Source organism: Lethenteron reissneri, chromosome 18, assembly GCF_015708825.2.
Source record: "Lethenteron reissneri isolate LAM-NWPU_2019-01 chromosome 18, ASM1570882v1, whole genome shotgun sequence".
Lineage (NCBI taxonomy): Eukaryota > Metazoa > Chordata > Hyperoartia > Petromyzontiformes > Petromyzontidae > Lethenteron > Lethenteron reissneri.
The window spans coordinates 7,604,090-7,631,692 of NC_083796.1; the positions used below are offsets into that span (position 1 = coordinate 7,604,090).

The following is a 27,603-nucleotide window of genomic DNA, read 5'->3' on the forward strand; positions in this document are numbered from 1 at the left end:
AAGCCACGTGTTTAAGGACAGCCACACCACTGCAGGAGCAAATAACAACATTATTAAACTCAAAATACTATTGCCGAAATCAAGGGTGCGGTATATTGTAAACATGAACTTCAATCTTATACCTTTAAAACAAAATCAAACGGCAACATTTGCAACGCAATAATCGTAGTAGTAACAGTACAATGAGGCTGCATATACAGAGCACGCACAGCGTGCACTTTGCGTTGGTGCGTGCAGTGGCGCAGATATCGAGTGTGCAGGTGGTGCAACTGCACCGGGGCCCACGAGCCGGAGGAGCCACAGGCACCGGGCTACGAAGAAGCGGAGGTGACATTTGCAACGGAGAGGTGGAGGTGGTGGTCCCATTTCCCCAGTTAAACATATGGAACGCCAGGGCCAACGTTGGCCCGACGTTGCGGCGTTTAACGCGTTCGTTCCTCGCGCCAGGGATCCGTGCCGAGCGCTCGCACGCGCGCGCGCAAAATTCGCGCAGATCCCGAGTGGCGCGCTCATTACCGGCTCCGCCGTACGCGGGCGGCCGTGGTGGTTGCGCGAGCAATGAATTATGCATGCGTGGGATGAGCGGCTCCACTGCGAGATAATGTCAGCGATGCATCATTTAAACGGCTTAAAGACGAGCCCAGCTAGGCAAGCGCAGATAACGCTCCTCAAACACTCGCGGGAGAATAGAAGGCACGAGCGCCGTGGCCGACCGCGAAACAATCTTTGTAATGGCCTCGCGCACGAGGCTCCTCCAGTCGACGATAAGCTCTGACGGCTTAAACGGACTCGACGGAGGCGAGCACGCAGACACCGTGATCAAGAACCCGAGTCGTGAGACGGCATACCACGTGCATATTTTTTATTCAAGTAAATAGTGTACATGTGCGGCTCGGTATTTGCTTTATATATAGGCATATGTTTAAATATATCGTACAACCATGACAAGAAAATAGATCTCTGTGTGTGTACCAGGAAGAAAAAAGTGTTGTTCCTTGTGCGGACATACGTACTTACACATACATACGTATCTGAATTTTTTTTTTAAATGCTCTGTGCGCTACAGGGAGCACCCTCGGGAAAATGCACAGACATCTAATTAAAGTCGCTACCCAAGTTGATTGTCCACATATAATGATATCGTGTGTGCGTGCGCGCGCGTGCGTGGATTCGTGAGAGCGTGCGTGTGTGTGTGTGCACTACATATATGAAGTGAATATCAGCACCGCTTCTTAATAACCAAGAAAAAAATACACGTTTGCATCATCAGTTGTGCCGTTACATCCACGATCGTCACTGCCACTGCCGATTGCCAGACGGCAGCCCATCTCCGCGTGCGGTTCATTTTCAGACGTTAAAATGCGAGAGCCGTCTGACCTTGGCAGCAATGCGTTAAACACTCGCACGCACGCACGCCGCCACTCTTTTTGAGTTTCTAACAATACAACAGCGGAAATACGAGTGCAAAATAATTGTGCAACAGACTGGGTTTTTTTTAATTTGCTTGCACCTTCAGCGCTAATGCTGAGCACGTAGTTGCCATAGCGGTAGAGAGCAGCATAAGGACAAAAATAAATAGAGAACGGTGCAGATTAGAGGTCTTTCACCCGGCGGCAGATCTCTTCGGTAAACTCCGAACACTTGGAATGGCCACCGAGGTCTCCTGTAACCACCTGTTGAGAGAGACGGAGTCATCGTTAGTATGCCGGCGCTGTCCATTGGGCTAAGGAACGAAGGGCCCTCCTGTATGATGCCGGGGCTATTTTATTATTATCGATATATTCAACAACAGTGCAGAGCACCCCAGGGTACGCATCACATCTTTCAAGTGCCTTGACGCCATGCGCACATAACCGTGGCGATCTCCAGCTGCGATATAGGGAGCAGGCCAAAAAAAGCAGGTAACGAGTACGACAAAAGAAATAGTGAGAAGGATACACGCGAGGACAGAGAGGGGAGAAAACCCAAATAGGACAAAAATGGATTGCAGGAAGAAATCCTGGCGTTTCCTCACTTCAAAGCGATTTTTTTTGTTTTTTATGAAAACATTTAATCAGGCACTCGAGCGGGGCGCTCAGAACTCGGCCTGCTGCGTTCCGCTGGGGCGTGGGACTCAAGATATTGGGCGCTGTCGTCACCCGCTGGCTCGCGTGCACACATCAAAGCCATCCCGATGGGGGAGGGGGACCATCGCAGGGGTGTCCGTGGTCAAATCAATTTGACACTCTCAGCAAGCAAGTTGACGGCGTGCGCCTAACAGATAGCGCCGTTCGATGTCGTGGCGAGGCAGGGTTGAGAGGCGGCCAGGGGATGGTGGTAGTTTCTTTGCGCGCTGCCCCTCTCGCGCACCGCGATGCGGCGACGGCTTATTGTCGGTGGCTCGCCAAAAGCCGGGGAATGCGCGGGGGGGGGGGGGGTAGCCCTCGCTGATCTGGTCAAGGAGCATCAACCATCAGCACGCGAACTTCGGTCATCCTTGCAGCAGCGGCGGCGGCTGTTGGCTCGCCGTCAAATAAAGACGGTTACCACATCGCGCGCTTTCAGATGTGCTTCCGTGACCATCTGGAACGCTCTTCCTTTTGATATTAGGAAGCCACTGGGGCTATGTGCACTTTTAAATCGAAATTGAAAACTCAATTCTTGAGAACTGCTTTTTGTGTCTAGTTTGGTGTCCTTCCCCTGCACCTCCGATGAGCATGGTTGGCTACGTACGGTGCGAAAGAAGTTCAACGTGCATACATGTGCCGGATTTCTCTGGGTACTCTGATTTTCCTCCCACTAGTCAAACACTCTTTAATGGGATTGGCCACACATCCCACTGCAGGATGCTTCCAACACAAAATCTTGGAGACCCAATGCGGCATTGCTGGGTAAATTATTCAAAATCATCATTAATTATTATTTGATATTGACTGACCGGTTCTGCAAAATAAATATGCGCACTGTTTCTGTACTTTGTCTCGAGATGCAGTTGCATTTAGACGCCCACAATTGTCTATTACAATTGTATTGTATATTTCAATTGTATATTACAATTATGTTGTGTATTTAAATTGTATTGTATATTACAGGTAAATACCCTTATTTACGATTCCGTTCTCTCTCGCTTCTGGCCCCCTGGAACAAACTTCCCCTACACGTAAAGCAAATCATCCTGACTCACTGTTTTTCGTTCTTCCCTAAAAACACACACTTATTTTCCCTCAGAGTAGTAGTAGGTTTTTACCCTTTCAACTGGTACAAAAACTGACACCTTTATACAAGGCATCATGTTTGCAATAACCACAACACAAGCAGTCAAAATGCAAACAAAAAGAAACAACTCTGATGATGATAATGATATGCACTGTCCTTGAAGTTGATTGGTCCACACCCGAGACAGCTTTTCTTAGAGCCTAGTCTCCATTGGTGTTGGACCAGATGACGCCAAAAGGCGTACAACTAAAAAAACAGCGCACTATCAACTTCAAGGACAGTGCATATCATTATCATCATCAGAGTTTGTGTTATGGTTATTGCAAACATGATGCCTTGTATAAAGGTGTCAGTTATTTGTACCAGTTGAAAGGGTAAAAACCTACTACTATATTTTGCCACTGGTAAAGGAGGTCTCATTGTGTAAAATATTTTCCCTCGCTTACTCCAACTCCCCTTCCCCTTCCATTCCCCATTACTAACACCGTCCCTCTTCCCAGCTTGCCTACCCATTCATCGTACTCACTCATCATCAACCACCCATTGTCACTTTCATCATCGTTTATATCACGCATCATCATCATCATATTCATCATGCGCTACCATCCTTCTCATCAACTCACCTCAATCTCATCACACTGTTTCAACGTACAAAATGCTAATTTTCGATTTAAAGCTTTCGTGACTGCAGGGATTCATCTTCTTGGTTCTTTCGGTAAAGTCACGTAGAAGGGAAATAATAAAATAATAAAAATAAAACATAATAAAATCATTCTCACGACGTTTTGGCCACAACGCAAGCAGCCGTCTTCAGATGAAGAACGCTGTCTTCCCGACAGACCTGTTCTTCACCAGAGGACGGCTGCTTGCGTTGTGGCCGAAACGTCGTGAGAATTATTTTATTATGTTTTATTTTTATTATTTTATTATTTCCCTTCTACGTGACTTTACCGAAAGAACCAAGAAGAAGAAAAATGCTAATTCTCCAGTCAGCGCCTTAACCAAGGCGCCTTAACCGAGGCGCTGATCAGAGAATGAGAAATGTTTGCGCTATATAAATTAAAGTAAGATCAAAGATGAGGACGGCGAGAAGCGTTTGCTCGTGCATCACTCCACCCTGTGCCACCAAAGTGCAGCTGATTGATTTGAGCTCAGCAGAGAGGCACTCGGAGGCAGCTCCCTCGTGCCTCTTAACTGACCCTCTCGGCCTCTTTCCTCCCAGCGTATATTTTCATAACCTTGCTCAACTCAAAGACATATATTACCATACCCTTCAGATTATTATGAGACGTCATCCCCCCCCTGCCGCCCTGTAATTTTAAAGCAAAATTTGTGAGTTCTCATGATCCAGTAGGGGTGGCTGTCGTGTGAGACCAGATTTGCATGGCATAGTTTGAGAGTCCTTTTTTACTTTCTGGGGCATCTTATCATCTGGAGAATGCCGTAACGATTATCTATTACTGCTTCAACAGTGCCGTTTGTTGATGGTCACTCGTCGTTTCGGGACTTGTGGGCCTTGTGCACAGCAACCGCGATTAATAAAAAAAAACCCATGGGGGGAAAAGAAACAACACCGGCTGACCCAGAACTCGCATTTACATCATTTAATTTTTATTATGTTTGGTTCGGCTATATTCCATCTCCCCCTGACCCGGTTTTATCCCCCCGCCCCTCACTTCCTTTCTTCCCCTTTCTCCCCCTTTCCTGGTTAACCCACTCCTCCCGGCCGTTATCCCTCCCGTTGCAAGGTAGTGAACCCGGGTGACCCATTTGGTGGGGAATTTCTCAAAAAGAGGTTGCGGCTGGAGCTAGTGTGGAATGCATCTCCTCTGCGACTCCTGTTTTTTTTGGGCTCATGAATAAGAAATACAAATGTTTTAATAAAAACGACTCGCCTTGCCGTCGCGGATCGTGTCGAAGCAGGCGGCCTCGATGCGGCGCGCGAACTCCTGCAGCTGCATGTGGCGCAGCATGAGCACGGCGCTCAGCAGCAGCGCCGTGGGGTTCGCCAGGTCCTTCCCGGCAATGTCCGGCGCTGTGCCGTGCACCTGGAGGTGAAACGCGCGCGGCGAGGGCACGCGGGTCCCCGTTAACAGACTCTCGCAGTCGATTGGTCCACACCCGAGACAGCTTTCCTTAGAGCCTAGTCTAACATGGGTTGGACCAGATGACGCATTATGGCTGCAGGTATTGTGGTCTATGCAAACATGACTCCTTGTAAAAAAAGGTGTCAGTTTTGTTGCTAGATAAAATGGTAAAAAAACAATTATCATATTTTTTACTGCCTAATGAGGTTCAAATGGTGTAAATGCTTACCCCGAGCTCTCATAAACTGATGGTGCATTGTCTTTGAGTTGTGCGCCTTTTGGCGTCATCTGCTCCAACCCATGTGAGACTAGGCTCTAAGGAAAGCTGTCTCGCGTGTGGACCAATCAACTTCAAGGACAATGCATATATTATTAGAGTTATGTTTTTTGTTTGCATTTTGGCTGCAGGTATTGTGGTCTATGCAAACATGACTCCTTGTAAAAAAGGTGTCAGTTTTATTGCCAGATAGACGGGTAAAAAAACAATTATCATATTTTTTACTGGCAAATGAGGTTCCAATGGTGAGACTCGCAGTCACCGTATATATCGCCCGCAAATGTCGCGCGATGGACGACGAGCCGTCGTCCGATCGCCAACTCGGGAGGCGCGGAGCACGGCATGCTCGTGGATCCCCGTGTGCGTCTGAGAAAGCGCGGAGCCGGGAGCCAAACTCATGAAGGTAGAGGGAGCTTGCGGCGGGAGAGAGAGTTCCGGATGACGAGGGCAGGAGAGTGGAACTCGCAGGGACTATGATAATTGGTTTTTGACCCTTCTATCTGGCAACAAAACTGACACCTTTTTTTACAAGAAGTCATGTTTTCATAGACTACAATACCTGCAGCCATAATGCAAACAAAAAACATAACTCTGATAATATATGCACTGTCCTTGAAGTTGATTGGTCCACACCTGAGACAGCTTTCCTTAGAGCCTAGTCTCACATGGGTAGGACCAGATGATGCCAAAAGGTGCACAGACTACTTTTAAATCAAGGCATCAGACCGAATTAAAAACTATATATTAGCCTTTGAGTTTATTCTGGAATCTTGTGATTATTTTACTGTTATAGTCATATTTGCTTCTCTTCATGCAAACAACCTTGAACCTTGTGGTATGCAAGGCGCTTTACAAATGAAGATTATTATAGGCCACAGTCACATGAGGCCTGCCACTTGAAAACGGCCCACAAACGCCGTTCGTCTGTCAGAGTCGCGACGGGTTCAGATGCCATGTTTGCCTTTGGTGTTGTGGATGACCGGGAATTGAACCCATGTCACCAGGATTACCCTGTAGCGTTTGGAACTGTTGTTAACACACCACACCAGGTACTAATTTTGAGACTGAGTCGACCTAGGAGAGGCCCAGGACCGGTTCAGATAATCGTCATCGGTGTTGGCCATGAGCGGGAATCGAACTCAGGTCACTGGGTTTTGTGGCGCAGCGCACTAACCTCTACACGACCATTCCCCTCGAGTATCCACACACAAACGCCCATTAATACTGGTAGGAACCTCCTGGTTACACCAGCCCACAGGGGATTATTGTGTCCGTCCATCTGTCGTGCATCCAAAAATGGGAGGGGTGGGGCTGGGTGGAGAGGGGAGGGTGGGGAGGGGCTGGGTGGGGAGGGTGGGAAGGGGTTGGGTGGGGAGGGTGGGGAGGGGCTGGGTGGGGAGGGTGGGGCTGGGTGGGAGGTGGGAGGAAGGGGTGGGGCTGGGTGGGGAGGGGCTGGTCACCCCGTGGTGCCCTTATAAAACTCAACGTTTAACCTACTCACGCCGGCTTGTGCACGCCCTCACAGTCGGGCATATTTGCGGAATACACCACGCCGCCGTTGACCCTGCAGGCCATTGACCAAGCAACTCAACGTTCCTACCAGCTCCCTCCGCAGGAGGAGTGTGTTTCATGAGCCGTTAACGGGACACGGGGACGATGGAGGCACTGGGGGACAGGCGGCCGGCACGCACCACCTACCGACTCAAAGATGGCGACCCCACCAGTTCCGATGTTGCCACTGGGAGTGACCCCGAGCCCTCCGATGAGACCAGCACACAGGTCACTGCGCGCACACGGGGAAATAAATACGTAAACGAACAAACAATTATTTTGGTCGCTGAGCACAGGGATGAGAGGAAACAGTCAGTGGCATCAATGAGTGAAGTTCATTGGAGCAGTTATCATGGTGGGAGTAACAGAAGGGTGAAAATTTACGTATGTATCTTCTTGGTTCTTTCGGTAAAGTAGAAGGGAAGTAATAAAATAATAAAAATAAAACATAATAAAATAATTCTCACGACGTTTCGGCCAAAACGCAAGCAACCGTCCTCAGGTGGAGAACAGGTCCGTCAAGTAGACAGAGTCTGAATGGCACGCTCCAGGCTTGGAGCGACTATTTATGCTGGGATGGAGGTTCTTCAGAAAGGTAAGAGACTCGATTAGCTGAGCCTTCTTATCACGGAGCTTGTTGAAGGATCTCAAAGTTATGTGGAGAATTATTTTATTATGTTTTATTTTTATTATTTTATTACTTCCCTTCTACGTGACTTTATCGAAAAAACCAAGAGGATGAATCCCTGCAGTCACGAAAGCTTTAAATCGAAATTTACGTATGTATGTTGAACTTCTTTCGCACCATACGTAGCCAACCGTGCTTATCGGAGGTGCGGTGGGGTGGGGAGACAACAAACTAAACACACAAAAAAGCAGTTCTAAAGAAACGAGTTTTCAATCTAGAAAACTAGTTTTCAATCGAGATAGGGGGACGATTAACGACAAAATAAATGTACAGTCAGTACGTTTTTTTTTTATATATATAGAGGTCAAAGTGCACAGCGCTGCCAGGTCCAAACAGGATAAAAGTGGGGCTTGCCTCCACAAGCCCCTCCGAGTTGGCAGGCTGGGCACGTGTCTGACTGAATCCGCACTGTCCCCGCTCACCTGAGAATGTCCCCGTACAGGTTGGGCATGACCAGCACGTCGAACTTGGTGGGGTCCTGCACCATCTGTGGCGACGTCACCATGGGGACGACATTCATTTCAAGTTATTTTCCACCACCGCCACAACCACCAAACAACAGTTGCGTTCATTCATTCGTTTTTCCTCCTAGATGCCAACGGTTTGGATTTTTTTCAGCAGCGCAGAGGAGACAAAAGCTACTCAGGTTTCTTCCCCTCCACCCCCCCGCTTCCCCCCTCCTTCAGGATTGAAGCTCAACGAGAAGAGAAGTTACCCGATATGCGAAGAAGCATTGCTTCTCGTTTATCCTGCAACAATTGAGTTTATTCAACAAACCTTCTCACCCACCAATAAACTAAGCTTGCGATTCATATTTTTTTTTGTTAAAGTAAAGTTGTTAAAACTAAAAGCTGACTCACACGGTTTATTCTGACACTTCTACGAAGGGCAATTCATGTTAGAGTTGGGGCAACTGCATCAACAATGACAGTAGGGCGCCACGGTGCCGAGATGTTAACTCCCTCGCCTGGTATACAGGAGGTTATGGGTTCGACCCTGACGCATATATATATTTGAAGTTTGTATGTTCTCCCCGTGGTCGCGTGGATTTTTCTCCGCGTCTTCAGGTTTTTCCCTCCATATTTTGGGAACGGCTTCCATTTCACAAATTAGGGGGGAGGGAGGGGGAGAGGAAAACATACGAGCATGGATAACACAAAGAAGCTGGGTGTGGATAATATAGGTCTTGACAGATCCTATACGTCCAGCAGATAACCGGGAGTCATGGGTAATAGGGCCACGGATGAGAGGCGTTCGATTGTGCCATATAATTTTTGCACCGCGCACGCAACGCGATGGACGAGCGGAGCGGGCGGCGAGGACACAGACGGCCACAGCCGGGACCGTTGAGCGCACGCTGGAGGGACGCTCACATTGAGGCAGACGGTGTCCAGGAACATCTCCGTGAACTCGATGTCCCTGTAGTTTTCTGCAACTTCGCGGCATTTGCGCAGGAAGAGCCCGTCCGACATGCGCCTGCCAGGACACGTGACGACAACAGAGGGAGTTTACAACACCACGCGGCCAACCAGACACGGCACACGCGTACCCCTTGTCCAACGTGAGAAAACGCGGGGGGGGGGGGGGACACACACAATATGGTTAGTTTTCCACTGGTTATTTACCAGGCCGAGCCGAATACCAATAGGCTGGCGACCTCTGTAAACACCTGAATCTGGGTCGAGGCCAAGCAGGGCCAGGGGCGGGGCTAATGACACGTTTTTTACGCGTGACGGCCGTTAGCGTGCTCTGAAGACATCCTATCACCGTTTTGTCTACGTGCGTCCTGACTTGATTAGGTTAGGGACGCGAGGGATACGGCTCAGCTTCTGCATTGGAAGAAAACAACAACCTGCCGCCTGTATAACAGACTGTCAGGGCAAGTGCTGTTAGTGAGCACCTATCAAGGCCGGCACGGCACATACAACCTGCCGCCTCTTTAACAGACTGTCAGGGCAAGTGCTGTTAGTGAGCACCTATCAAGGCCGGCACGGCACATACAACCTGCCGCCTCTTTAACAGACTGTCAGGGCAAGTGCTGTTAGTGAGCACCTATCAAGGCCGGCACGGCACATGAACGGCTGAGTGGCCGGCACTACGCCCACACACGTACACACATGTACACACATGTACACAGATGTACACACACGTACACACATGTACACGCACACACAAAACACCTGGTCACCCCTTAAAATAAAATTCGTTTAGTGGATATTCGGTTCAAGTGGAGAATTAACCCGGTCCAGGATTTGTGGTGCACCGATATGCGCTCTTGGATCAATGCCACCTATTTTCTCTGAGGAAACAGCTCAATACCTGCTGATCAACAACGCTTGTTGTATCAACACTTGTATCAGAGGAAGACAACCAAAATCATTAAGCAGGAAACCGATTGCTTCTTCAGACATTGCAACGCTGTGATAACACTGCGTAACGGTGGATCATTTAAATTTAAATCGATTATTTTTCCTTACAATACGTGCATAGACTAGTGCATGCGACAATTACATTTTTAAAAGTACGCAACATCATATTCTAACGTTAAATTTAGGCTAATGGAGCGTAGGATAGTGTAATCGAGCAGACAACAGAAACACAAGCTTAAAAATACAAATGGGACGCTACAAATGAGGCAAAGAGACGGAAACAATTGTTGAATTAAATCCTAACTGCCGAATTGTGAAAATGCATCAAATCGCTGGCAGGACAACGGGGGGGGGGGGGGGGGGGTAGTGTAGGTAAATCATTGCTTGGCTACACCTTAGCATAGCTGCATAATGCCGCTGCAAGCAGCGCAATACACGGATCAAGTCAAATCAGGAGTATCCACAAAAGCGGAACCAGCTCATGGCCGAGCTTCGTTGCGCCTGTGAGTCACGGCAATGAGCCCGGCTCGCCGCACGGCAGGGAAAACGGGTGACAGCAGGGTCATGAATCTTCATTCCTTGCGCTGGCAAACACTGGGCCCCCCCCCTCCACGCCAGGCAAACAGTGTGCACAGCTGGCAGATGCCCGGCTTGCGCACATCGGCGAGCAAGCCCGGCTGTACGGACATCGATAGGGGAGCACGGACAAAAGGGGTCGCAGTGACGTTGTCGTTCCCGGTGATTGCGATCGCGGAGCGCTGTGAACGAGCCGAGAGCGCGCCCGAGCAGTTTTGCGTGTCCTCTGTTATTGTTGTTGTTGTTGTGTCAAACGCTGTCGGCTTTGCAAGCGAACAGTGAATCACCCCGATGGATAACGTCGTCAGATGTCGGAAGGGCCGACAAGGCTGAGCCAGGTGTTAGAGCTTGCACCTGGCAAGGTGGCGGCGTTAAAGAGTCACCCCTTGATCGTCGTGGTGGGTTTCCCTCTGGGTGACTCCGGTTTACTCCCTCGTGACGGTAAATGCTCATTCATTAAATTGTCCCAACGTTCCGGTGTCAGCAGGACCCTCCTGAACAAAACGTCTTCAGATTCAGTGGAGCTCCGATAGGTAAATAATTAGCATTCTTAACAATGTTACACACTGTGAGAAAAATTAAGTGGGCAGAATAGTCATGGGAATTATAATGGGTATTTAAATGACAATTGAGAACCATATGTTGTTCTCATTAGCAGTAGTCGTGGTAATAGCAGCAATCGTGGCAGTCGAGGGTGAATGCTAATCACTGAACGTTCCATGGAATCATTCCCATTCTGGGACACGTCTGAAAGGAGGGTGGCCGTGGAGATGGAGCAGTCAAATCAGCTGGCGGGCATGGACGATGAAGGTGGTTTGTCACATCGCAAAGCCGTGAGTGACTGCGATGGCTTGAGGCCTCCATCCAGCAGTGGATTGATCGTGGCTGATGACGATCATTCCCATTTCACTCTTCCGTGCGGATTATGTCAAACTAATACAAATGAATTGACCATCATATTTCTATTCCATCGTTACCATTTGCATTTCGAACGTCCATCCACTCCTGGTTATATTACGTACTGTAATAAAACGTGATAATATGAACATTTTAAATTTCAGAATATTGCCTCATCATGATTGTAGAGGGGAATATATATGACTTGGCCATTACGAATAAAATAAAAACTTGCGTGATAAATTTCAAAAAATGCATTCGTCCACTTATTTGCAGAGCAATCTGGAGAAAATTAAAAAGTGCAATCCTCATTGAAAGCAAAAGCAGGAGTCTAATCTGAAGCCCAGGTCGCAGGCGATGAATGTCACCGACAGAAGTGAAGTGACAGTGATTTCCTGCTAGGTGTTCATCTCCAGTTTGCAGCCTTGAGGCTGGCGTAGAAATTCATCCTTACTATGTCAGGGGTTAGTCTCTCAATCAGACAATCACCGTTTGCCTTCGCAACAACCTGGTACTCATCTTCTTGGTTCTTTCGGTAAAGTCACGTAGAAGGGAAATAATAAAATAATAAAAATAAAACATAATACAATAATTCTCACGACGTTTCGGCCACAACGCAAGCAGCCGTCCTCACCTGATTGATATTTTATTATTTCCCTTCTACGTGACTTTACCGAAAGAACCAAGAAGATGAATCCCTGCAGTCACGAAAGCTTTAAATCGAAATTTAACCTGGTACTCGTGTTTATCGATGCCCGGACGGACGATGGGCTGAGTCAACCGCCAAACTAGGATTCGAACTCGGAGCCTTCTACCCTACCTTTGTGCCACCACACTAATAAGTGGAAATCTCTGGTCGTGGGAAACCACTTATAGCCTAATTCTAGATTTGAAGCTTTCGTGACTGCAAGGATTCATACTCTTAGGCTTTTTTGGTAAAGTCACGTAGATAAAAAATAAAAAATAAAATTAATAGAAGTAATAATTATTTTATTTCTATTTATTTTACTTCTATTTATTTCTATTATTACTTCTATTAATTTTTTTTCTTTTTTACCCACTTATAGCCATCGTACACTATAATCAACATGACTGCATATGCAACGGTACGAGTCGGGCAGCACTCTATTTACAAGCGACGGGTGCGGACGTTGGACATGTCGACAGCTGCTGTGACGTCGTGTTTGCTGTCAGAGCCCCCTTCGCGTGAGCGACGTATTCTACCGCCACGAAGAGCAATTCGCGAGCGACTTGGCAGCTCACGTCGCCAGCATCGCACCAATGAGCTTCTGTTAATCGGCAGGAGAAAATGATTCAACCCATTCCGATTTTAAATGTTGCGTGGTTTTATTCCAATTTTTTTTCGCGGTGAGCAACTTACCGTTTCCAAAATGCTATTGTTTCTCACATTGATTGATGCAATGCGTTTTAGCATCCTGACTATAACTGCTGTTGGAAGTAATCAGTCGCATTTTTTTTTAGAATGGATAGGATGGCCACATTTCTGTCCATCCTATCCATTCTACAAATAACTTGTTCGACTACACAATATGGTGCTTAGACAGCAGCAAATCCCGGTGACAGACAGTCCGCTCGTAAACAAGGCTGTGGACTTTGGACACCACTTCCACTCTCACCGCACCTCCCCGTGTCTCCCTTCACCTCCCCGCGTCTCCCACGTGTCGACCTACTCCCCCTCCTCGTTTCTCCCTCCTCCTCGTGTCGTCTTCTTCCTCCTCCCCCTCATCCTCCTCTTACTCCTCCTCGTATCTCCCCACTCCTCCTCCTCATCATGTCTCCTCCCCGTGGCGAGCACGGAAGGCTCGTCCCTCCGTGTGACAGCAGTGAACCTGCGGTTAAATCCCGCCGTGGCCGCGGGGTGGGATCGCGTGCACTCACATGATGTTGGCCTTGTGCACGGCGGTCACGGTGCTGCGCTTGTTGGCGCGCGCGTACTCGAAGGCGTACTCGGCGATGCGCCTGCTCGCCGTGTCTGTGATGAGCTTGATGCTCTGCACCACGCCGTCCACGATCTTCAGCACAGCAAGCGAACAAACGGCCGGGCAGGATTAGATATAGATAGATAGATATACATTTTTCTTCTTAAAAAGTTGCGAAATTTTGCTATTCCGACGTGCGGTTCGCTTTGTCTGTATTTCATTAGCAGAATGGAAGCCGACGGGAAGCTGGTAGGGCAACATGTACGTGCATAATTGTTTTGTGTCTGTTTCCATGTTTGGGGCAATGCTTTGAACAGTTGAGTCGGTTTTCAAGGTGGTAGGACCCTAATAGCAAGACAAGTTTATACTGCAGGTCGGTTTATATGGGATCATCTTTCTGACAATTAGAGATTCCTGCCCCCGTTATGGATGGTGGGGACACCATAATAAATAAATAATCAGCCATTGGGGTTTTTGACCCATACTTCACCGCACTGGTCAATGTGGGCTGTTTCAGGGGGGTGCCCAGAACTGGTTCAGATATCGCTCGCCACTGATGTTAGCCGTGACAGGGATTGAAATTCAATGTTTTGTGTCGCACAGCGCAAGTTCGACACCCACTGCGCCGTCGCCTCCGCCCCGTAGACTCTTAATACGCTCCCAGTTGTCAAGTTCTGTACAAAGAGTCTAAACGTGACCGCATCTGCACGAGAGAAACTACTTCTGCATTTCATTGGCTGGCAGGGTTGCCACCCCCGAGGCACACAACAAAACAACACTTGGACACATCATGGGAAGAAGAAGAATATCTCACAATACCAGCTGAGGAGAGAACTCCGTTTAAATGCATCGTCTTGAGTGGCGCAATTTTTACGCCACTGACAAAGGCCGTGACTTTGAATGCCTCGGGAAGAGTTATGTATTGTCCAAGACAGCCACCACACTGCACAGGTAGTCACCTGAGCCGAGGCCTCGCACTGCCTCAAGCTCAATAGCCACAGAGTCTGCGTGCACACGTCCACGGTGATTGGGGGGTGGGGCCATGTACACATTGTGTAACGAACCCGGCGACCTGAGTTCGGAGTCTTGGCAGAGAGTAATATCTGCACCAGTCTTGGGCACCCCTCCCCCGTCACTTAACCCAGCATTGTCCAGCGTGGTCAAGTATGGTCAAACAAGCCCCATGGCTGACACGGCGTGGGGATTACTTCATTTTTCTTAGTTTTTTTCGGTAAATTCACGTAGGTAAAACATCTAAATTAATGAAAATAAAATAAAAATGACGACGTTTCGGAGGCAACACAAGTCTCTGTCATCAGGTGGGACCGTCACAGCCGGATTAGCTGCAGCTTACCTACGTGACTTTACCGAAAAAACCTAAGAATATGAATCCTTGCAGTCATGAAAGCTTTAAATCTAGGATTACTTCATTTTCTATCATGTGCACCAACAGGGGCTTGCGCACAAACACGTCCACGAACACCTCGTGTTCTCTTTTAGCCACGCCCCCCCTCCCAATACGTTCCATTCATTGGCTACCACATTCTGATAAGCTCCTCCCCCCTCCTCCCCCTTAACTTGTATTTAAGAACTCGCATCTTGGAATCCCTGCCTCACTTGATACAGCAAATCTGGCTGTGACGGTCCCACCTGATGACGGAGACTTGTGTTGCCTCCGAAACGTCGTGATTTGTATTATTTTATTTCTATTATTACTTTCATTAATTTTAATTTCATTTTTTACCTACGTGCCTTTACCGAAAAAACTAAGAGTATAGTACTTCATCCGGCAGTCGACTGACGAAGGGCTGTCATTTATTATGATGGATATTCTCTCTGAACATAATTCGTGTCATTTACTTTGCTCGTTTAACCCAGGGCAGCCTCCCAGAGCTTTTCGCTTTCAGGAGGGTCCTGCAAAGAATTCGCACTTACATATGTTATACACTGTACGTGCGTATCCATAGTGACACGGTAAATATATAATGCATTGTGTGCACCTATCCATCATACATGTATTGTGTTGTCTGGAATTACCATATTTTGCTACTAGAAATGCATGAATCCGTTTTATGATTGGTTCATACGGAGCTCACGGTGGCAGTACAGAGAGTCACAGACCGACGTCCACTACGACGGAGCAATCTCCTCTCGTACTGAGTGAGTTTTCTCCGTTGACATGGCCTTAATCTGCGAGGAGCCGGATGCAAGGAGGCTGGGATGTGCTGTGGAAGAGCGACCCCCTCCCATTAAGGTTCGACACCCTAAATTTCGATTTAAAGCTTTCGTGACTGCAGGGATTCATCTTCTTGGTTCTTTCGGTAAAGTCACGTAGAAGGGAAGTAATAAAATAATAAAAATAAAACATAATAAAATAATTATCACGACGTTTCGGCCACAACGCAAGCAGCCGTCCTCAGGTGAAGAACAGGTCTGTCGGGAAGACAGCGTCTGAATGTCTTCCCGACAGACCTGTTCTTCACCTGAGGACGGCTGGGAAACGTCGTGAGAATTATTTTATTATGTTTTATTTTTATTATTTTATTATTTCCCTTCTACGTGACTTTACCGAAAGAATCAAGAAGTTCGACACCCTGTCGAACTGACTCAGCAAATCATCCCTCTGTGGTCAGTGTAGTAGTATCGCTTTGAGCTAACGATACAGAGAACACCTCTTCTCCAAGGCCCATATTATCTGTGCCCTCAATAAATGAGAAGAACGTCCTATTAACCACGGATGGATTTTTCCGATTATCTGCATTGTTTGGCAGACAATAGGAGTCGCCTGGGAGAGTGGGCAGGTTCATACTCTTCTCCGTGTTTAACATGAGAGGCATCTCAAAGGGGTCTCCCAGAAGCACTCAATTCATCCTATGATCTGTATTATTCTGCGGATAAGAGGATTCGTATGTGTGTACGTTGAACTTCTTTCGCACCGTGCGTAGCCAACCGTGCTAATCGGAGGTGCTGCCACTTCCTGAGTCATCAGGAAGTAATTATAGAATCCGATTTCATCCATAGATAACTGTGTGCATAACAGGAGTATTTTTTTCTGCGGATAAATGTGCATAATAGGATGTGGCAAGAGCGTTCTTCACATTACCCTGGATATGAGTAAATTGCCAGTGTAATCAACAGTGTGTGAACAAACTGGTTTCCTTCATGAGAAGATACTTAAGGGTGAAAGTGCAGCCCCGCAACTGCTCGCTCACGCGTCAGCTGGAGGGCTCTTCTCAAGGGTCACATGGCTTCCATCACAGGAAGGTGGCTGCCAACTGAGACTGATGCTGTCACTAGGTCGGTGGCACAATGAGTGCGGCGTGTGGAGGTGTGGGTTGGTGAAGGGCGAGTTTGGGTGCGGGATGGGGTATGGGCTTTGTTGTTGTAGCGGTGCGCCGTGCGGGGCGTGCAGTGGTCGCGTCACGCACCACGTGCTCGATGCCGCTGTACTCGCCCTCCGTGTTCTCGCGGATCGTCACCAGGTCCACGTCGCTGTACAGGGTCTTGTAGCCCTCGATGGACGCGCACGGGCGCACGTTGGCGTAGAGGTCAAAGGTCTTGCGCAGCAGCAGGTTCATGGAGGGATGGCCCGCGGCGATGGGCGTCTTCAGCGGACCTGAGAGAGGGGGAGCACAATTAAATAATAGTTGGAAAAAATGATTTTTTTTCTTCTATTTGCACTGTTCTTATAGAGCAAAGGCTATCGTGAAACTACTATGATTATGCTTTGTAAGCTTTACAGAACATTTTCGTCTTGAGTTCACTGCAGAACTCGCTCAGAAAAATAGATGATTCGTCCCGGCCCCCGCCCCCACGCCATCTCATCCGCAATTCCATTTTCATTATTCGGGATCATGATTCCATTGAACAATTGATTACTCATAGGTGGATGGATGGGTCAGGAGGCCAGGGCATTGAGCTGACACCGATGAGATTATGAGTTCCAATTCCAGAAGACATCTGGTATCAAACCAAGTTCTCAAATTTAGCAAGTTGATGGTCTCAGTCCAGTCACCGGTGGCTGTAGAAGAAAAAAAAACTTATCACTTTAAATTAGATTTCCCACGAAGTTATGGAATTAAATTCAGTGCTGAAAATAAAAATAAAAGCCATGTGATAAACATTTCTCTCTGTGGAAGGCATGTGGCAAATTGCACCCCCTGGTGTGTGGATAAACAAGGTGACTTGAAGGGATCTCAGAGATGTTTTTGATAGCTCATCCGACTGGCTGTCCTCCAACATGGTGTGATGTACTGCCCTGTGACAGATTGTCTCATGGCATGATGTCAATAGCAAATATTTTTCTCAAGTAACACAGTTGTTTTTGCTCTGATCTATATTTTCTTCATTGCTGTACTTTATTTGATTTGATTTCCATTTGGTCATTTTGGTGATCCAGGTAACTCTTGCAAATTGAGACCATCATGGTCTCTTGAGTTGTCATCTGATTAAACAAATTACCTTTGAATTTGAAACAATCGGAAGAAAATTGGGAAAAATGTAAGGAAATTGTTTGTCTTTTTGTTCTTGTGCAACATAAAAAATTCGTAGTAGCTGCAAGTTTTCCATGAACCAGTCACCTACAAGATATATTCATTGAAACTAAAATAATATTAAACACACGATACAACATAAGCATCATGAATACGAAAATCTATTTTAATCAATGACTCAATTATTGAATGTCCTACTTTGGCTATGAGGTGTATCTGTGTAGAATGTGAATTCGAGCGCCTCTCAAGCACAGGTTTTCTCTAGACAATGCAATTCACTCTCAAAATGCAAAAATTACCACGAAAAAATACCCACTGCCAAACAGGGCCCCTTCTGCTACTGCTGCTGCTGCTGGGGACCAAGCCTTGAAGCACAAGGGAGACATGATTCGCTCCCGTGGCCACGCACCTTTGAGTCCGATGAGATTCCGGTCCATAGACTCCTTGGCATCGCTGGGGATCATCCAATTCCCAGAATGCCCTCTGATGGCCGTCACCTGCCGCTCCTCCCATTGGATCGGGGCCTGTGGGAGGAGCCGCACGCAGTTCAGTGGCGACGCCTTCCGCGGCAACGCCGCAGGAATGCACGGGGAAGGAACGCGCTGTGCTTTTGCTCTGTGCTCATGTGTCATTGCGTGACACCGTTGTCATCGCTTCCTGTATGTTTAACCCATGCTCAGCATTCCAGGTAATTTTTTTACAATTGGCACTATACTCGCCTCTTGAGTTCTCATCCGGTTAAAGAAAAATAAGCTATTAATGTAAGTTAGTGCCATTTTGATGTAATTGTTACCGACTCTAGAAATGTAGCAAAACTATTATAGGTATGGCATGCACCCAGAACCACAATTGTAAGGTTCAAGAGTCCAAATCCTGGTGTGAAGTTTGCCCATCATCTCCGCGGTTGGTAAAGGGAGTACCGATTATTGGGATGTCAACGGTGGTTGTCACATGGATAAACTTGTCCCTGCCATAAAAATGTGGAATTTTCAGCACTGGCTCAGGGCTGTAAATTGGAGATGAGCATCACCCTGTTGCGTATTTGAGTGGGGGTGAGGGGGGGGGTATTAAATGTGTATTGACCAGTTCGAGTAAACCTTTAATATTTCAGAAAGTCAATGTGAACAACTTTAAAAAATCACTTCATTAAAAATGTCCGAACGGTGTAATGCCACAGGATGAAGAATCTACTCTCAACTCTTACAGAGCAGCGCATCACCCGGTGTTAGAGAACAGTCCGTGGAAGGTGGCATCACAAAATTTCTTCTGACATTCCTTAAAGTTACTTTTTTATCCCACACGCCTTGCTTTTGAGAAATCTCAGTCACATGTCATCGAAATTAACATTTTTAATTCTCAGAGCTGGAAATTAGCCAAATGAAGTGCAACTCAACACGTGATTTATATTTTTGTGCGCAGTCATTGGTGAGCAGGCTGAGACCAACAACTTGAGAGCACGTTTTAATCACGGGTGGCGAAAGCCGAGATTCGAATTAGCCAATCATCACGTTTCGATATAAAGCTTTCGTGACTGCAGGGATTCATCTTCTTGGTTCTTTCGGTAAAGTCACGTAGTAGGGAAATAATAAAATAATAAAAATAAAACATAATAAAATACAATTCTCACGCCGTTTCGGCCACAACGCAAGAGGACGGCTGCTTGTGTTGTGGCCGAAACGTCGTGAGAATTGTATTTTATATTCTTAGGTTTTTTCGGTAAAGTCACGTAGGTACCGAAAAAACCTAAGAATATGAATCCTTGCAGTCACGAAAGCTTCAAATATAGAATTGTATTTTATTATGTTTTATTATTATTTTATTATTTCCCTTCTACGTGACTTTACCGAAAGAACCAAGAAGAATCATCACGTTGCCGGCTCAGTGGCCATCACAAGCTTGATGATCCCTTGAGGTCACGCACGTTTGCCGCCTCGAAGACTTTGACGATGGAGTCGGAGATCTCGGGTCCGATGCCATCCCCGGGAATAAGCGTCACCGTCCGCACCTTGGCACCGACGGGGCAGAGAGACGCACGCCACCGTCACTCTCAGCAAAGAAAAACTCGGGGCGGTGTGCGTGTGTGCGTGTGTGCGTTTGCATGGTCTCTTTGTCTCTGCGTGTGCATGTGGGGAATGATAGCGTAGTGGTTAGCAACACTGAATGATGTTAAAAACTAAGCAATGATTGACAATTAAACGGAGCTAAGCTTAAGTCAATCAAGGTATACTTAGCAGGCGTTAAATCTAACACGTATAGAACCGGGCACACATTTGGTTAGATGAAGGCATCCCCACGCCACATCGGCCATGGGGGTTATTTCACCATATTTCACCACACTGCTCAGTGCGAGATGCTAAAGAGGAGCCCTTGACGTTAGCTTTGGACAGAAATCGGGCTTCATCGTACAGCACGCTTACCACTGTGCCCCTGCTTACTTAACACATACTACATAGTGTCTCTCTTCCACTTTACATTCAAGTTATGTTTCTCCATATACCTTTTGGCCTTCCACACCAATGTTATTCAGCAAATGATTGATCGATTATGATCTTCTGACTCTCATCGACAGAGCCAGGCCTCCAGCCTTGTCAGATTTAATATAGGAAAAAACCTTCACCTTGTACATGAATCTGTATAACAATGCGCTGGCAGAAAAGCGGTGGCACAGCAAGCAGTGCATTGTGCTACAAATCCAACAGCCTGAACTTAATTAATTTAAATCCTGGCCACGGCTAACATCAGTGGCGAGTGACATTCGGGCTCCCTGCCCTTCACCAAGGCTCGCTTTGGTGAACTACGGTCAAACAACCCGAACCACCAACGTGACACGAGGGTTATGGTGAGGCGTTCATCCAATCAGTGGATTGACTAAGGGCTGCACATTTCTAAAAAATTTACACTGCGTTCGGCCGCCATGTTCATCACGAGCTTCACTGCCCTGCCACAGAATTCGCCTCTTATCGGAACCAGAAAATCGCCAATCATAATTGCCTACGGTGGCTTTTGCAGACCCGCAAACAACCGTCCATCGTCGTCGTCGAGGCTCCACACACCGCAGGTCGCGTCGCCGGAGCCAGCAGCCATGACCCTGCAGGGCTCACGGTTCTCGTCCAGATGCAACCGGCGCCCGCGAGCTGCTGGAATGTCACGTGCAGCCGGGCCAAGCGGCGCGCCCTCCCGCGACCCCGAGTGTCCTCCTCAATCCCACCGTCCCTGACTTCCACGTGCCCTTTGTGGTGTCCCAATTGCCCTTATTTCTCTCGTTGCCATTGACCTTTTATTCCCATGGAGACCAATATGCGTGGACACGCCGGACGGTTTCTTTCAGCACCGAAGGGCAGCCACAGATTACGAGAGGCATAGTGCTGTGGGTGCGCCAAATTAGCGTGATTGAATGGGGGACAAATTGGCTGGAGGGTGTTGAAACGATAGATTAACATTGGTCTGCGTCGGGCCTATGGGCCTTCGGATCAATGATTTCAGCAGCATTTGTTCAAGCAGAAAAACTCTGGACCGGTTTCGACTTCTTTGAGTTTCACGGGCAATCTGGCCTTTTAAACAAATGCTTCCTCGATTGCTTGATGTTCTTACATGAACAGGAAAGCTGAAACTGGTTCTGGGTTTGCCTGATTATATCAATGCCACTGGATCACATTTGTTTGGAAGGCCTTTTGCCCGATGCGTGTATATGATGTTAAATTTTTGGTGACAAAATGGCTGTTGTCCATTTGTTTATCATACTATTATCTACGTCCATGAAAGCCTATGACAAAATCACCTGAAATATTCCTGGTCTCAACAGTTAGGTCACAGTGACTGTGGCCGTTTGTGTGTGCTGTGTGTGTGCTGTGTGTGCTGTGTGTGTGCTGTGTGTGTGCGTGCGTGCTGTGTGTGCTGTGTGTGCTGTGACGGAAATGTTTGTTATTCAAGACGTTCATACAATTTTTGTCAATGATGACAAAGAGCGGACAAAAATCATCAAGTGTGATGTATGTTGAACTTCTTTCGCACCGTACGTAGCCAAACGTGTTAATCGGAGGTGACAATGACTACGACTGCCGCCCACCAAAGGCCTCGTAGGATGCGACAAAATCAACTTCACGGTTGGGATGCAGACAAAGATAATTCCCTAATGTTATTAGAGGAAGCAGTGCACTGAAGTAGAAGAAGCAAATAATTGCCACTGGGTTCACTGAATGATTGACTTGATAATAATGGGGGGAGATGGATTGCGCACTCCTCACATGGACATGTAATAGCTAACGGTGGATTAATGTTTGACTGCTTTAGTTGACTCGACTCAGAGAAGGACTACAAGAAATCCACACACTCCGACTTGACTAAACTTCCATTGGTTGTCATTGACTCGACTAAGATGACATTAACACACGTGTCTCCTCAATTATCCCTGCCTGCGTGCGGCGTGTAGTACACCTGCACCATCTGTTTTGCTTTGTGATCGTGTCGTCCGATTGTATCTTCATATCTTGAGGTGCATAAATTCAGATTACAGAGCGATGGAGATCAGGGGTTAGCAGACTGCGCTGATAACCCGGCCACCGAGTTTGATTCCCAACCAAGGCTAACATCAGGTGGCGAGTGATATCCGAACGGACATTGGGTTTCCCACTTTTCACCGACCCCGCGCAGGACCGGCACAACGTGGGGGGAAGCCTTCATCCAGCGACGCATTGACAAATCACTCCAAATGCATTATTATTACTAGAACTAATTAAATTTCGATTTAAAGCTTTCGTGACTGTAGGGATTCATCTTCTTGGTTCTTTCGGTAAAGTCACGTAAAAGGGAAATAATAAAATAATACAAATCTAACATTTTTTTATTTTATTATTTCCCTTCTACGTGCCTTTACCGAAAGAACCAAGAAGATAACACTAATTAATTATATATATTCCAGGGAAGGTGGGAATAGAAGTTTCCATGGGTGAATGTGTATTGATGTCTCCGGTGACTGTAGGGGGAACGCCGAGACTTGCACGGGACACACACACACAGCACACGCGCTGTGTGTGTGTGTGTGTGCACGTAAGTGCCTCCTCACCTGTTGGCTATAGGCCCGCTCGCCGCAGGGTCGGTGCTGGAGCTGAATCGTCGCTGCCGGGAGTCGCGTCACCTGCACAGGTAGGCACAGTATTCACGGTCAACCGCATGCAGTCACGGCGGCCTGGGCCAGTCCAAACACAGTCACTTAGAGAATCACGCAGACACATCGGTGCACACAAAAGACAAATATCCCCCGTGTAGCCGACACAGACTTTTGGGGCATGTGCTGTCAGCTATGGAGGTGCGACACGGCGCACCGATGACGGAGTGGTGTGGCCGTAAACCATGCCCGGCTGCCAATGTGCCCCCATTGCTGACATTTAAACACAGCACCAGGCACTCATTTAAGGCCGAGTCTACTTAGGGAAAACCCAAGACCGTTTCAGATATTCATTCATCGCTGATGTTAGTTGTGACCACTCGTCACACACACACACAGACACACTCTTAGACACAGACACTCTCTTACATAATCGTATACACACATAGACTTAGGGGCCGTCCATAAATGACGTCACGCGATTTTAGACGATTTTTGACCCCCTCCCCCCTTTCGTCACACGGCATCACAAAAAGTCAGACCCCCCCCATCAAATATGACGTCACAAAGCTCTGCCCCACCACCCCCCCAAAATAAAACATGCTTCAAATCACTTTAAACTATTGTCATTTTAGTACGTATTTAATGTGGCGCTGCACTCTGATGTTGTAGGAGAAAACATTTATTAAAAAGTATATTTAATTAAGTAGAACGTGTTGTCTATATGTATCTAAAGTTGCGCATTTTGATGTGACGTCACATTTCTCACCCCCCCCCCCCCCCCTCGTCACACATCGTCACAAATGTCTGACCCCCCCCCCCCCCCCCAGTGCGTGACGTCATTTATGGACGGCTTCTTAGACCTAGTCGTAATAAACAATGCAAACACACACTCAGACAAGTCGACACAACAACAACAACAGCCGGCATCCGCCACTCAGTGACGGTGGCATCAACTTCAAATTTGATTGACCAGCTGAGAACTCCAGAGACCAGGATGAGAGTCTCACTTGCAAGAGTGACTTGGGGAGATCACCAAAAATAAAATGAGAGTGTGGCAATGAAACCGATAAAACTGCGTGTCACCGCAAAGAGCTTGCGCCAGGCAAGGTGTGATTTGAGGCCACGTGGATTGTCGAAGGCTCGCCTTGACAGGTCACGGGACAGACCCGGGTGCTTATGGGATAAGTGAGCGAGGTGAATGTTAGATACACCAGCACGCAGCCACGATGCTGTTGTACCCGCCTCTGCCCTTTGTCAACCAGTCTGAACAACCCACAACTCGCACTCAAGTTGTCTGCAACCTTCACAAACTACAGTTCCTTAAAAATGTTATCTGCCAGTTTGACCTTTTTCTAGAAGAAAATTATCGAATACTGTATTATTAATTTCCTTACCAAACGTTCCACCAAGCGTGTATGCGAACGTGATACGCACGTGTCATATTTTAACCACAATAAACCCTCATTATGGTTTGCATACCGTACTATACGAGTCTCTGTTATGTCATGCATATTAACTGGCTTCGGTGGCGCGTGATATCTGAATTGGCCCTTCCCCTGTACACAACCCGCACTGACCAGCGTGGTGAAGTATGGCCAATCAATCCTCATGGGGAGACCCTCATACAACAGTGGTTCTACACAGGACTACTGTTAATCATTGTTATTATTGATCCTCTATAGTGGAGGGAACACATTCTAAGACGCATGTTTCCGCCTCTATTGTAAAGTAAAAGTTGGGGGTGCGTTTGCCAATCCCGGTAGGTGATAATCCCATTGCATAATAAAGGGTAAACAATGAATCACCTCTGCTGATCTTAATGGTGAACCATGGGGGGTGGTGGGGGGGGAAGGTCTTCGTACCCACGGATATCGCTCATTGTTCAACCACGTGGCCGCAAAGCCACGCAGTTTCTATACAGAGTCCATACACGAACACACGTATACAAACATATTTTAGTCCAGTGACTAACTGGCTTTTCCAGAACAATATTATCCTGCAGAATTCGTTAAAGCAAGTCAACAACTGGACCGTTTTCGACCTTGTGGGTCTCACCAGCAGTCCGGTTTGTTTGAACAAATGCCAAGAACTGGTGTTTTGTTGTTGGCAGGCACACTCAATCAAAAAGTGCGATGCCCTGTTCAACACACCAAAAAAATTCAATATTGTATACAAACTCATTCGCGTTGTTATGGAGAATTATTTACTCATAATACCCAACAGCAACGTACATACGGTATGCAAATTTAAATATATATTGCTTTTTTTACGTGGACTAGTGCCCAGTCTTGTATATAATGAGCGGCCTCGTCATGCAAAGTGGCAACCCAGCAGCAGTCGTCTAACAAGGCGGACTACTGAGACCCTGAAGGTTCAACACCGCTCCTACAGCTTGCCTGCTTCAACGAGTGCCGCTGCGCAACGCAGTTCCAGTTCCCATATCAATCCACCGCTGGATGGAAGCCTTCCCCACGCGGTGTCGTCACTTTGATCGCAACTTCACCGCACTTGCCAGTGCGAGTGGGTGAAGAGAGGCCCAGAAGAGGTTCAGAGATTGTTCGCCAGTGATGAAAACTTTGGCCGGGAACGGAACTCGGGTGACTGGGTCGAAAGCGCCGCGCGCTAAACCACCAACGCCGAAATGCCAGGCGCATGAATGAATGAGCGGCCTCTCAAAAGCCGAGAGATTGGCGAGACTGGCGCGGAAAAAGTCACATTTTGCGGAAGTCTATTTAATTATTTCATTAGTCACTGCCACATGCTTCGAACTCAAATGCCAATTTTCTCCGCTCGTCAATTCACAAAAGCGGTGGTGGATACATTGACCTTCCCAGAGAAGAGTGAATTCGCACATTCAACACGCGCGACGACGGGTTCGTTCCCGATCGTCTGCGCATGCATCAACGTCTGCGTCTTAACGAAACGAGGGCAACGTTCTGAGTAATCCCCATTTGGGGGCACGGATTAGCTGCCGACGCACGCGGAAATTCTCCGGATTTAGCTGGGACGCACGTGGACACTGTAGCCCCATTGCACGTGAGTCACGCGGCACGCTGTTGTGTAACCTGCGAAGCGGAGCCGGCACGGAACACGCACACACGAGCAACAACGCGCGCGCGATAAACAATTACGACGCACGTCGATATTTCACGGATCTGTGTCCAGGAATAATTACAAATTGCGATCTAAGCCCCGGCCAGCGAGCTGCCAGGTCTCTCGCGGGCGTATCGATGATGACAATGATGGCTGTGTTTATATCTTACCTGGCTTAGCTTCCTGAAAAATACACGCGTTGCCATGCCGGCTATATCGTCCCAGCTTCGAGCGCACTCAAGTGATGATGAATCGTCTGCGTGCGTGCGTGTGTTGTGCGCGTGTCTGTGTGTGTGGCTTTCACACCCCCCACCCACCCACCCCTTTGGAGTTACAGCGGCCCCGGCTCGATTGGAGGAGGAGTGAGTGAGATCCGCTCTGGTCAAAGCGGTCTCGGCAGGCAGAGGAATGAGTGTGGTTGGTGGCGGTAGTAGCGGGAGGGTTGCGCGGATGAAAAGAATGAATGAATGGGTCGGATTAAAGGAATGAATGGGCGGGTTCACAGAGAGGGGCGGTGAACGCACTGCGGGACAACTTCTCGTGGTGATATTGTTTGGAGTCACGACAGTCAGTTGGGGAGGGATATTTTTTGCCGGAGCTCCGGCTGAAATGAAGCTCTACATACATGTAAACATGTAATGTCTCACGTGTATGTACAGTACATACATTAATTAGACATACAAAGACAACGATCGCGCCGTAGAGTCTGTGACAGACGATAGGGGCAAAGTGCTGTTATAGGGAGCAGCAGCACCTATGCGGGCCAGCACTGTGGCACACGAGGGGGCCGGTGGTCAGCACCACGCCCGGCCGCCTTTGTCTCCATAAGTGGCGGTGTTTACACTCCGCACCAGCTACTCATTTGAGGCCGAGTCGACCTACGCACACAGTCACAGACACACACGAGCGGCGTCGCGGCTGGTGCTCTGTGCAATAAACCCGGAACGCAGATTCGATTCCCGGCCACATCTAACGACAGTGGAAAATGATATCTGAATCGATCCCGAGGAGCGCCCCCCCCACCTCCCCCGGTCACCAACCCGCACTGACCAGCGTGGTGAAGTATGGTCAAACAAGCATCAATGGCATTGTCCGTGGTGACCTCTTTAACTTGAGTGCTTCCCTAGCTACCCAGATGAGTTGCGTCTAAATGGGGAGCGTGGGGAACGAAGGATTGATTGGATAGTCATAGTAATGTCCTTTATTTACCCAGGAAAGCCTCGCTTATTAACACAGCAAAGTCTCATTACTCTGGGTTTTTTTCAGGAAGGTCCTGCATTGGGATGTCAATGAGTGGCTTCGTGTGAGAAGACATTGCACGGAAAACCCC

At 47.7% G+C, this 27,603-nt stretch overlaps 1 protein-coding gene across 1 annotated transcript; it reads right to left on the bottom strand.

Moving 5' to 3' along the window:
• Positions 1-847: 847 nt before the first annotated feature.
• LOC133343801 (isocitrate dehydrogenase [NAD] subunit alpha, mitochondrial-like) lies at positions 848-26,571 on the bottom strand. The gene is made up of 11 exons (XM_061553646.1): positions 26,444-26,571; positions 23,136-23,207; positions 19,995-20,078; positions 18,483-18,597; positions 17,009-17,196; positions 13,540-13,673; positions 9,172-9,274; positions 8,221-8,285; positions 7,258-7,342; positions 5,091-5,243; positions 848-1,673 (listed from the first exon to the last, which is right to left on the bottom strand). Exons 1-11 carry the CDS (start codon positions 26,477-26,479, stop codon positions 1,593-1,595), a joined length of 1,116 nt encoding a protein of 371 aa, XP_061409630.1. The 5' UTR covers positions 26,480-26,571; the 3' UTR covers positions 848-1,592.
• Between the last annotated feature and the right edge of the window lie 1,032 nt (positions 26,572-27,603).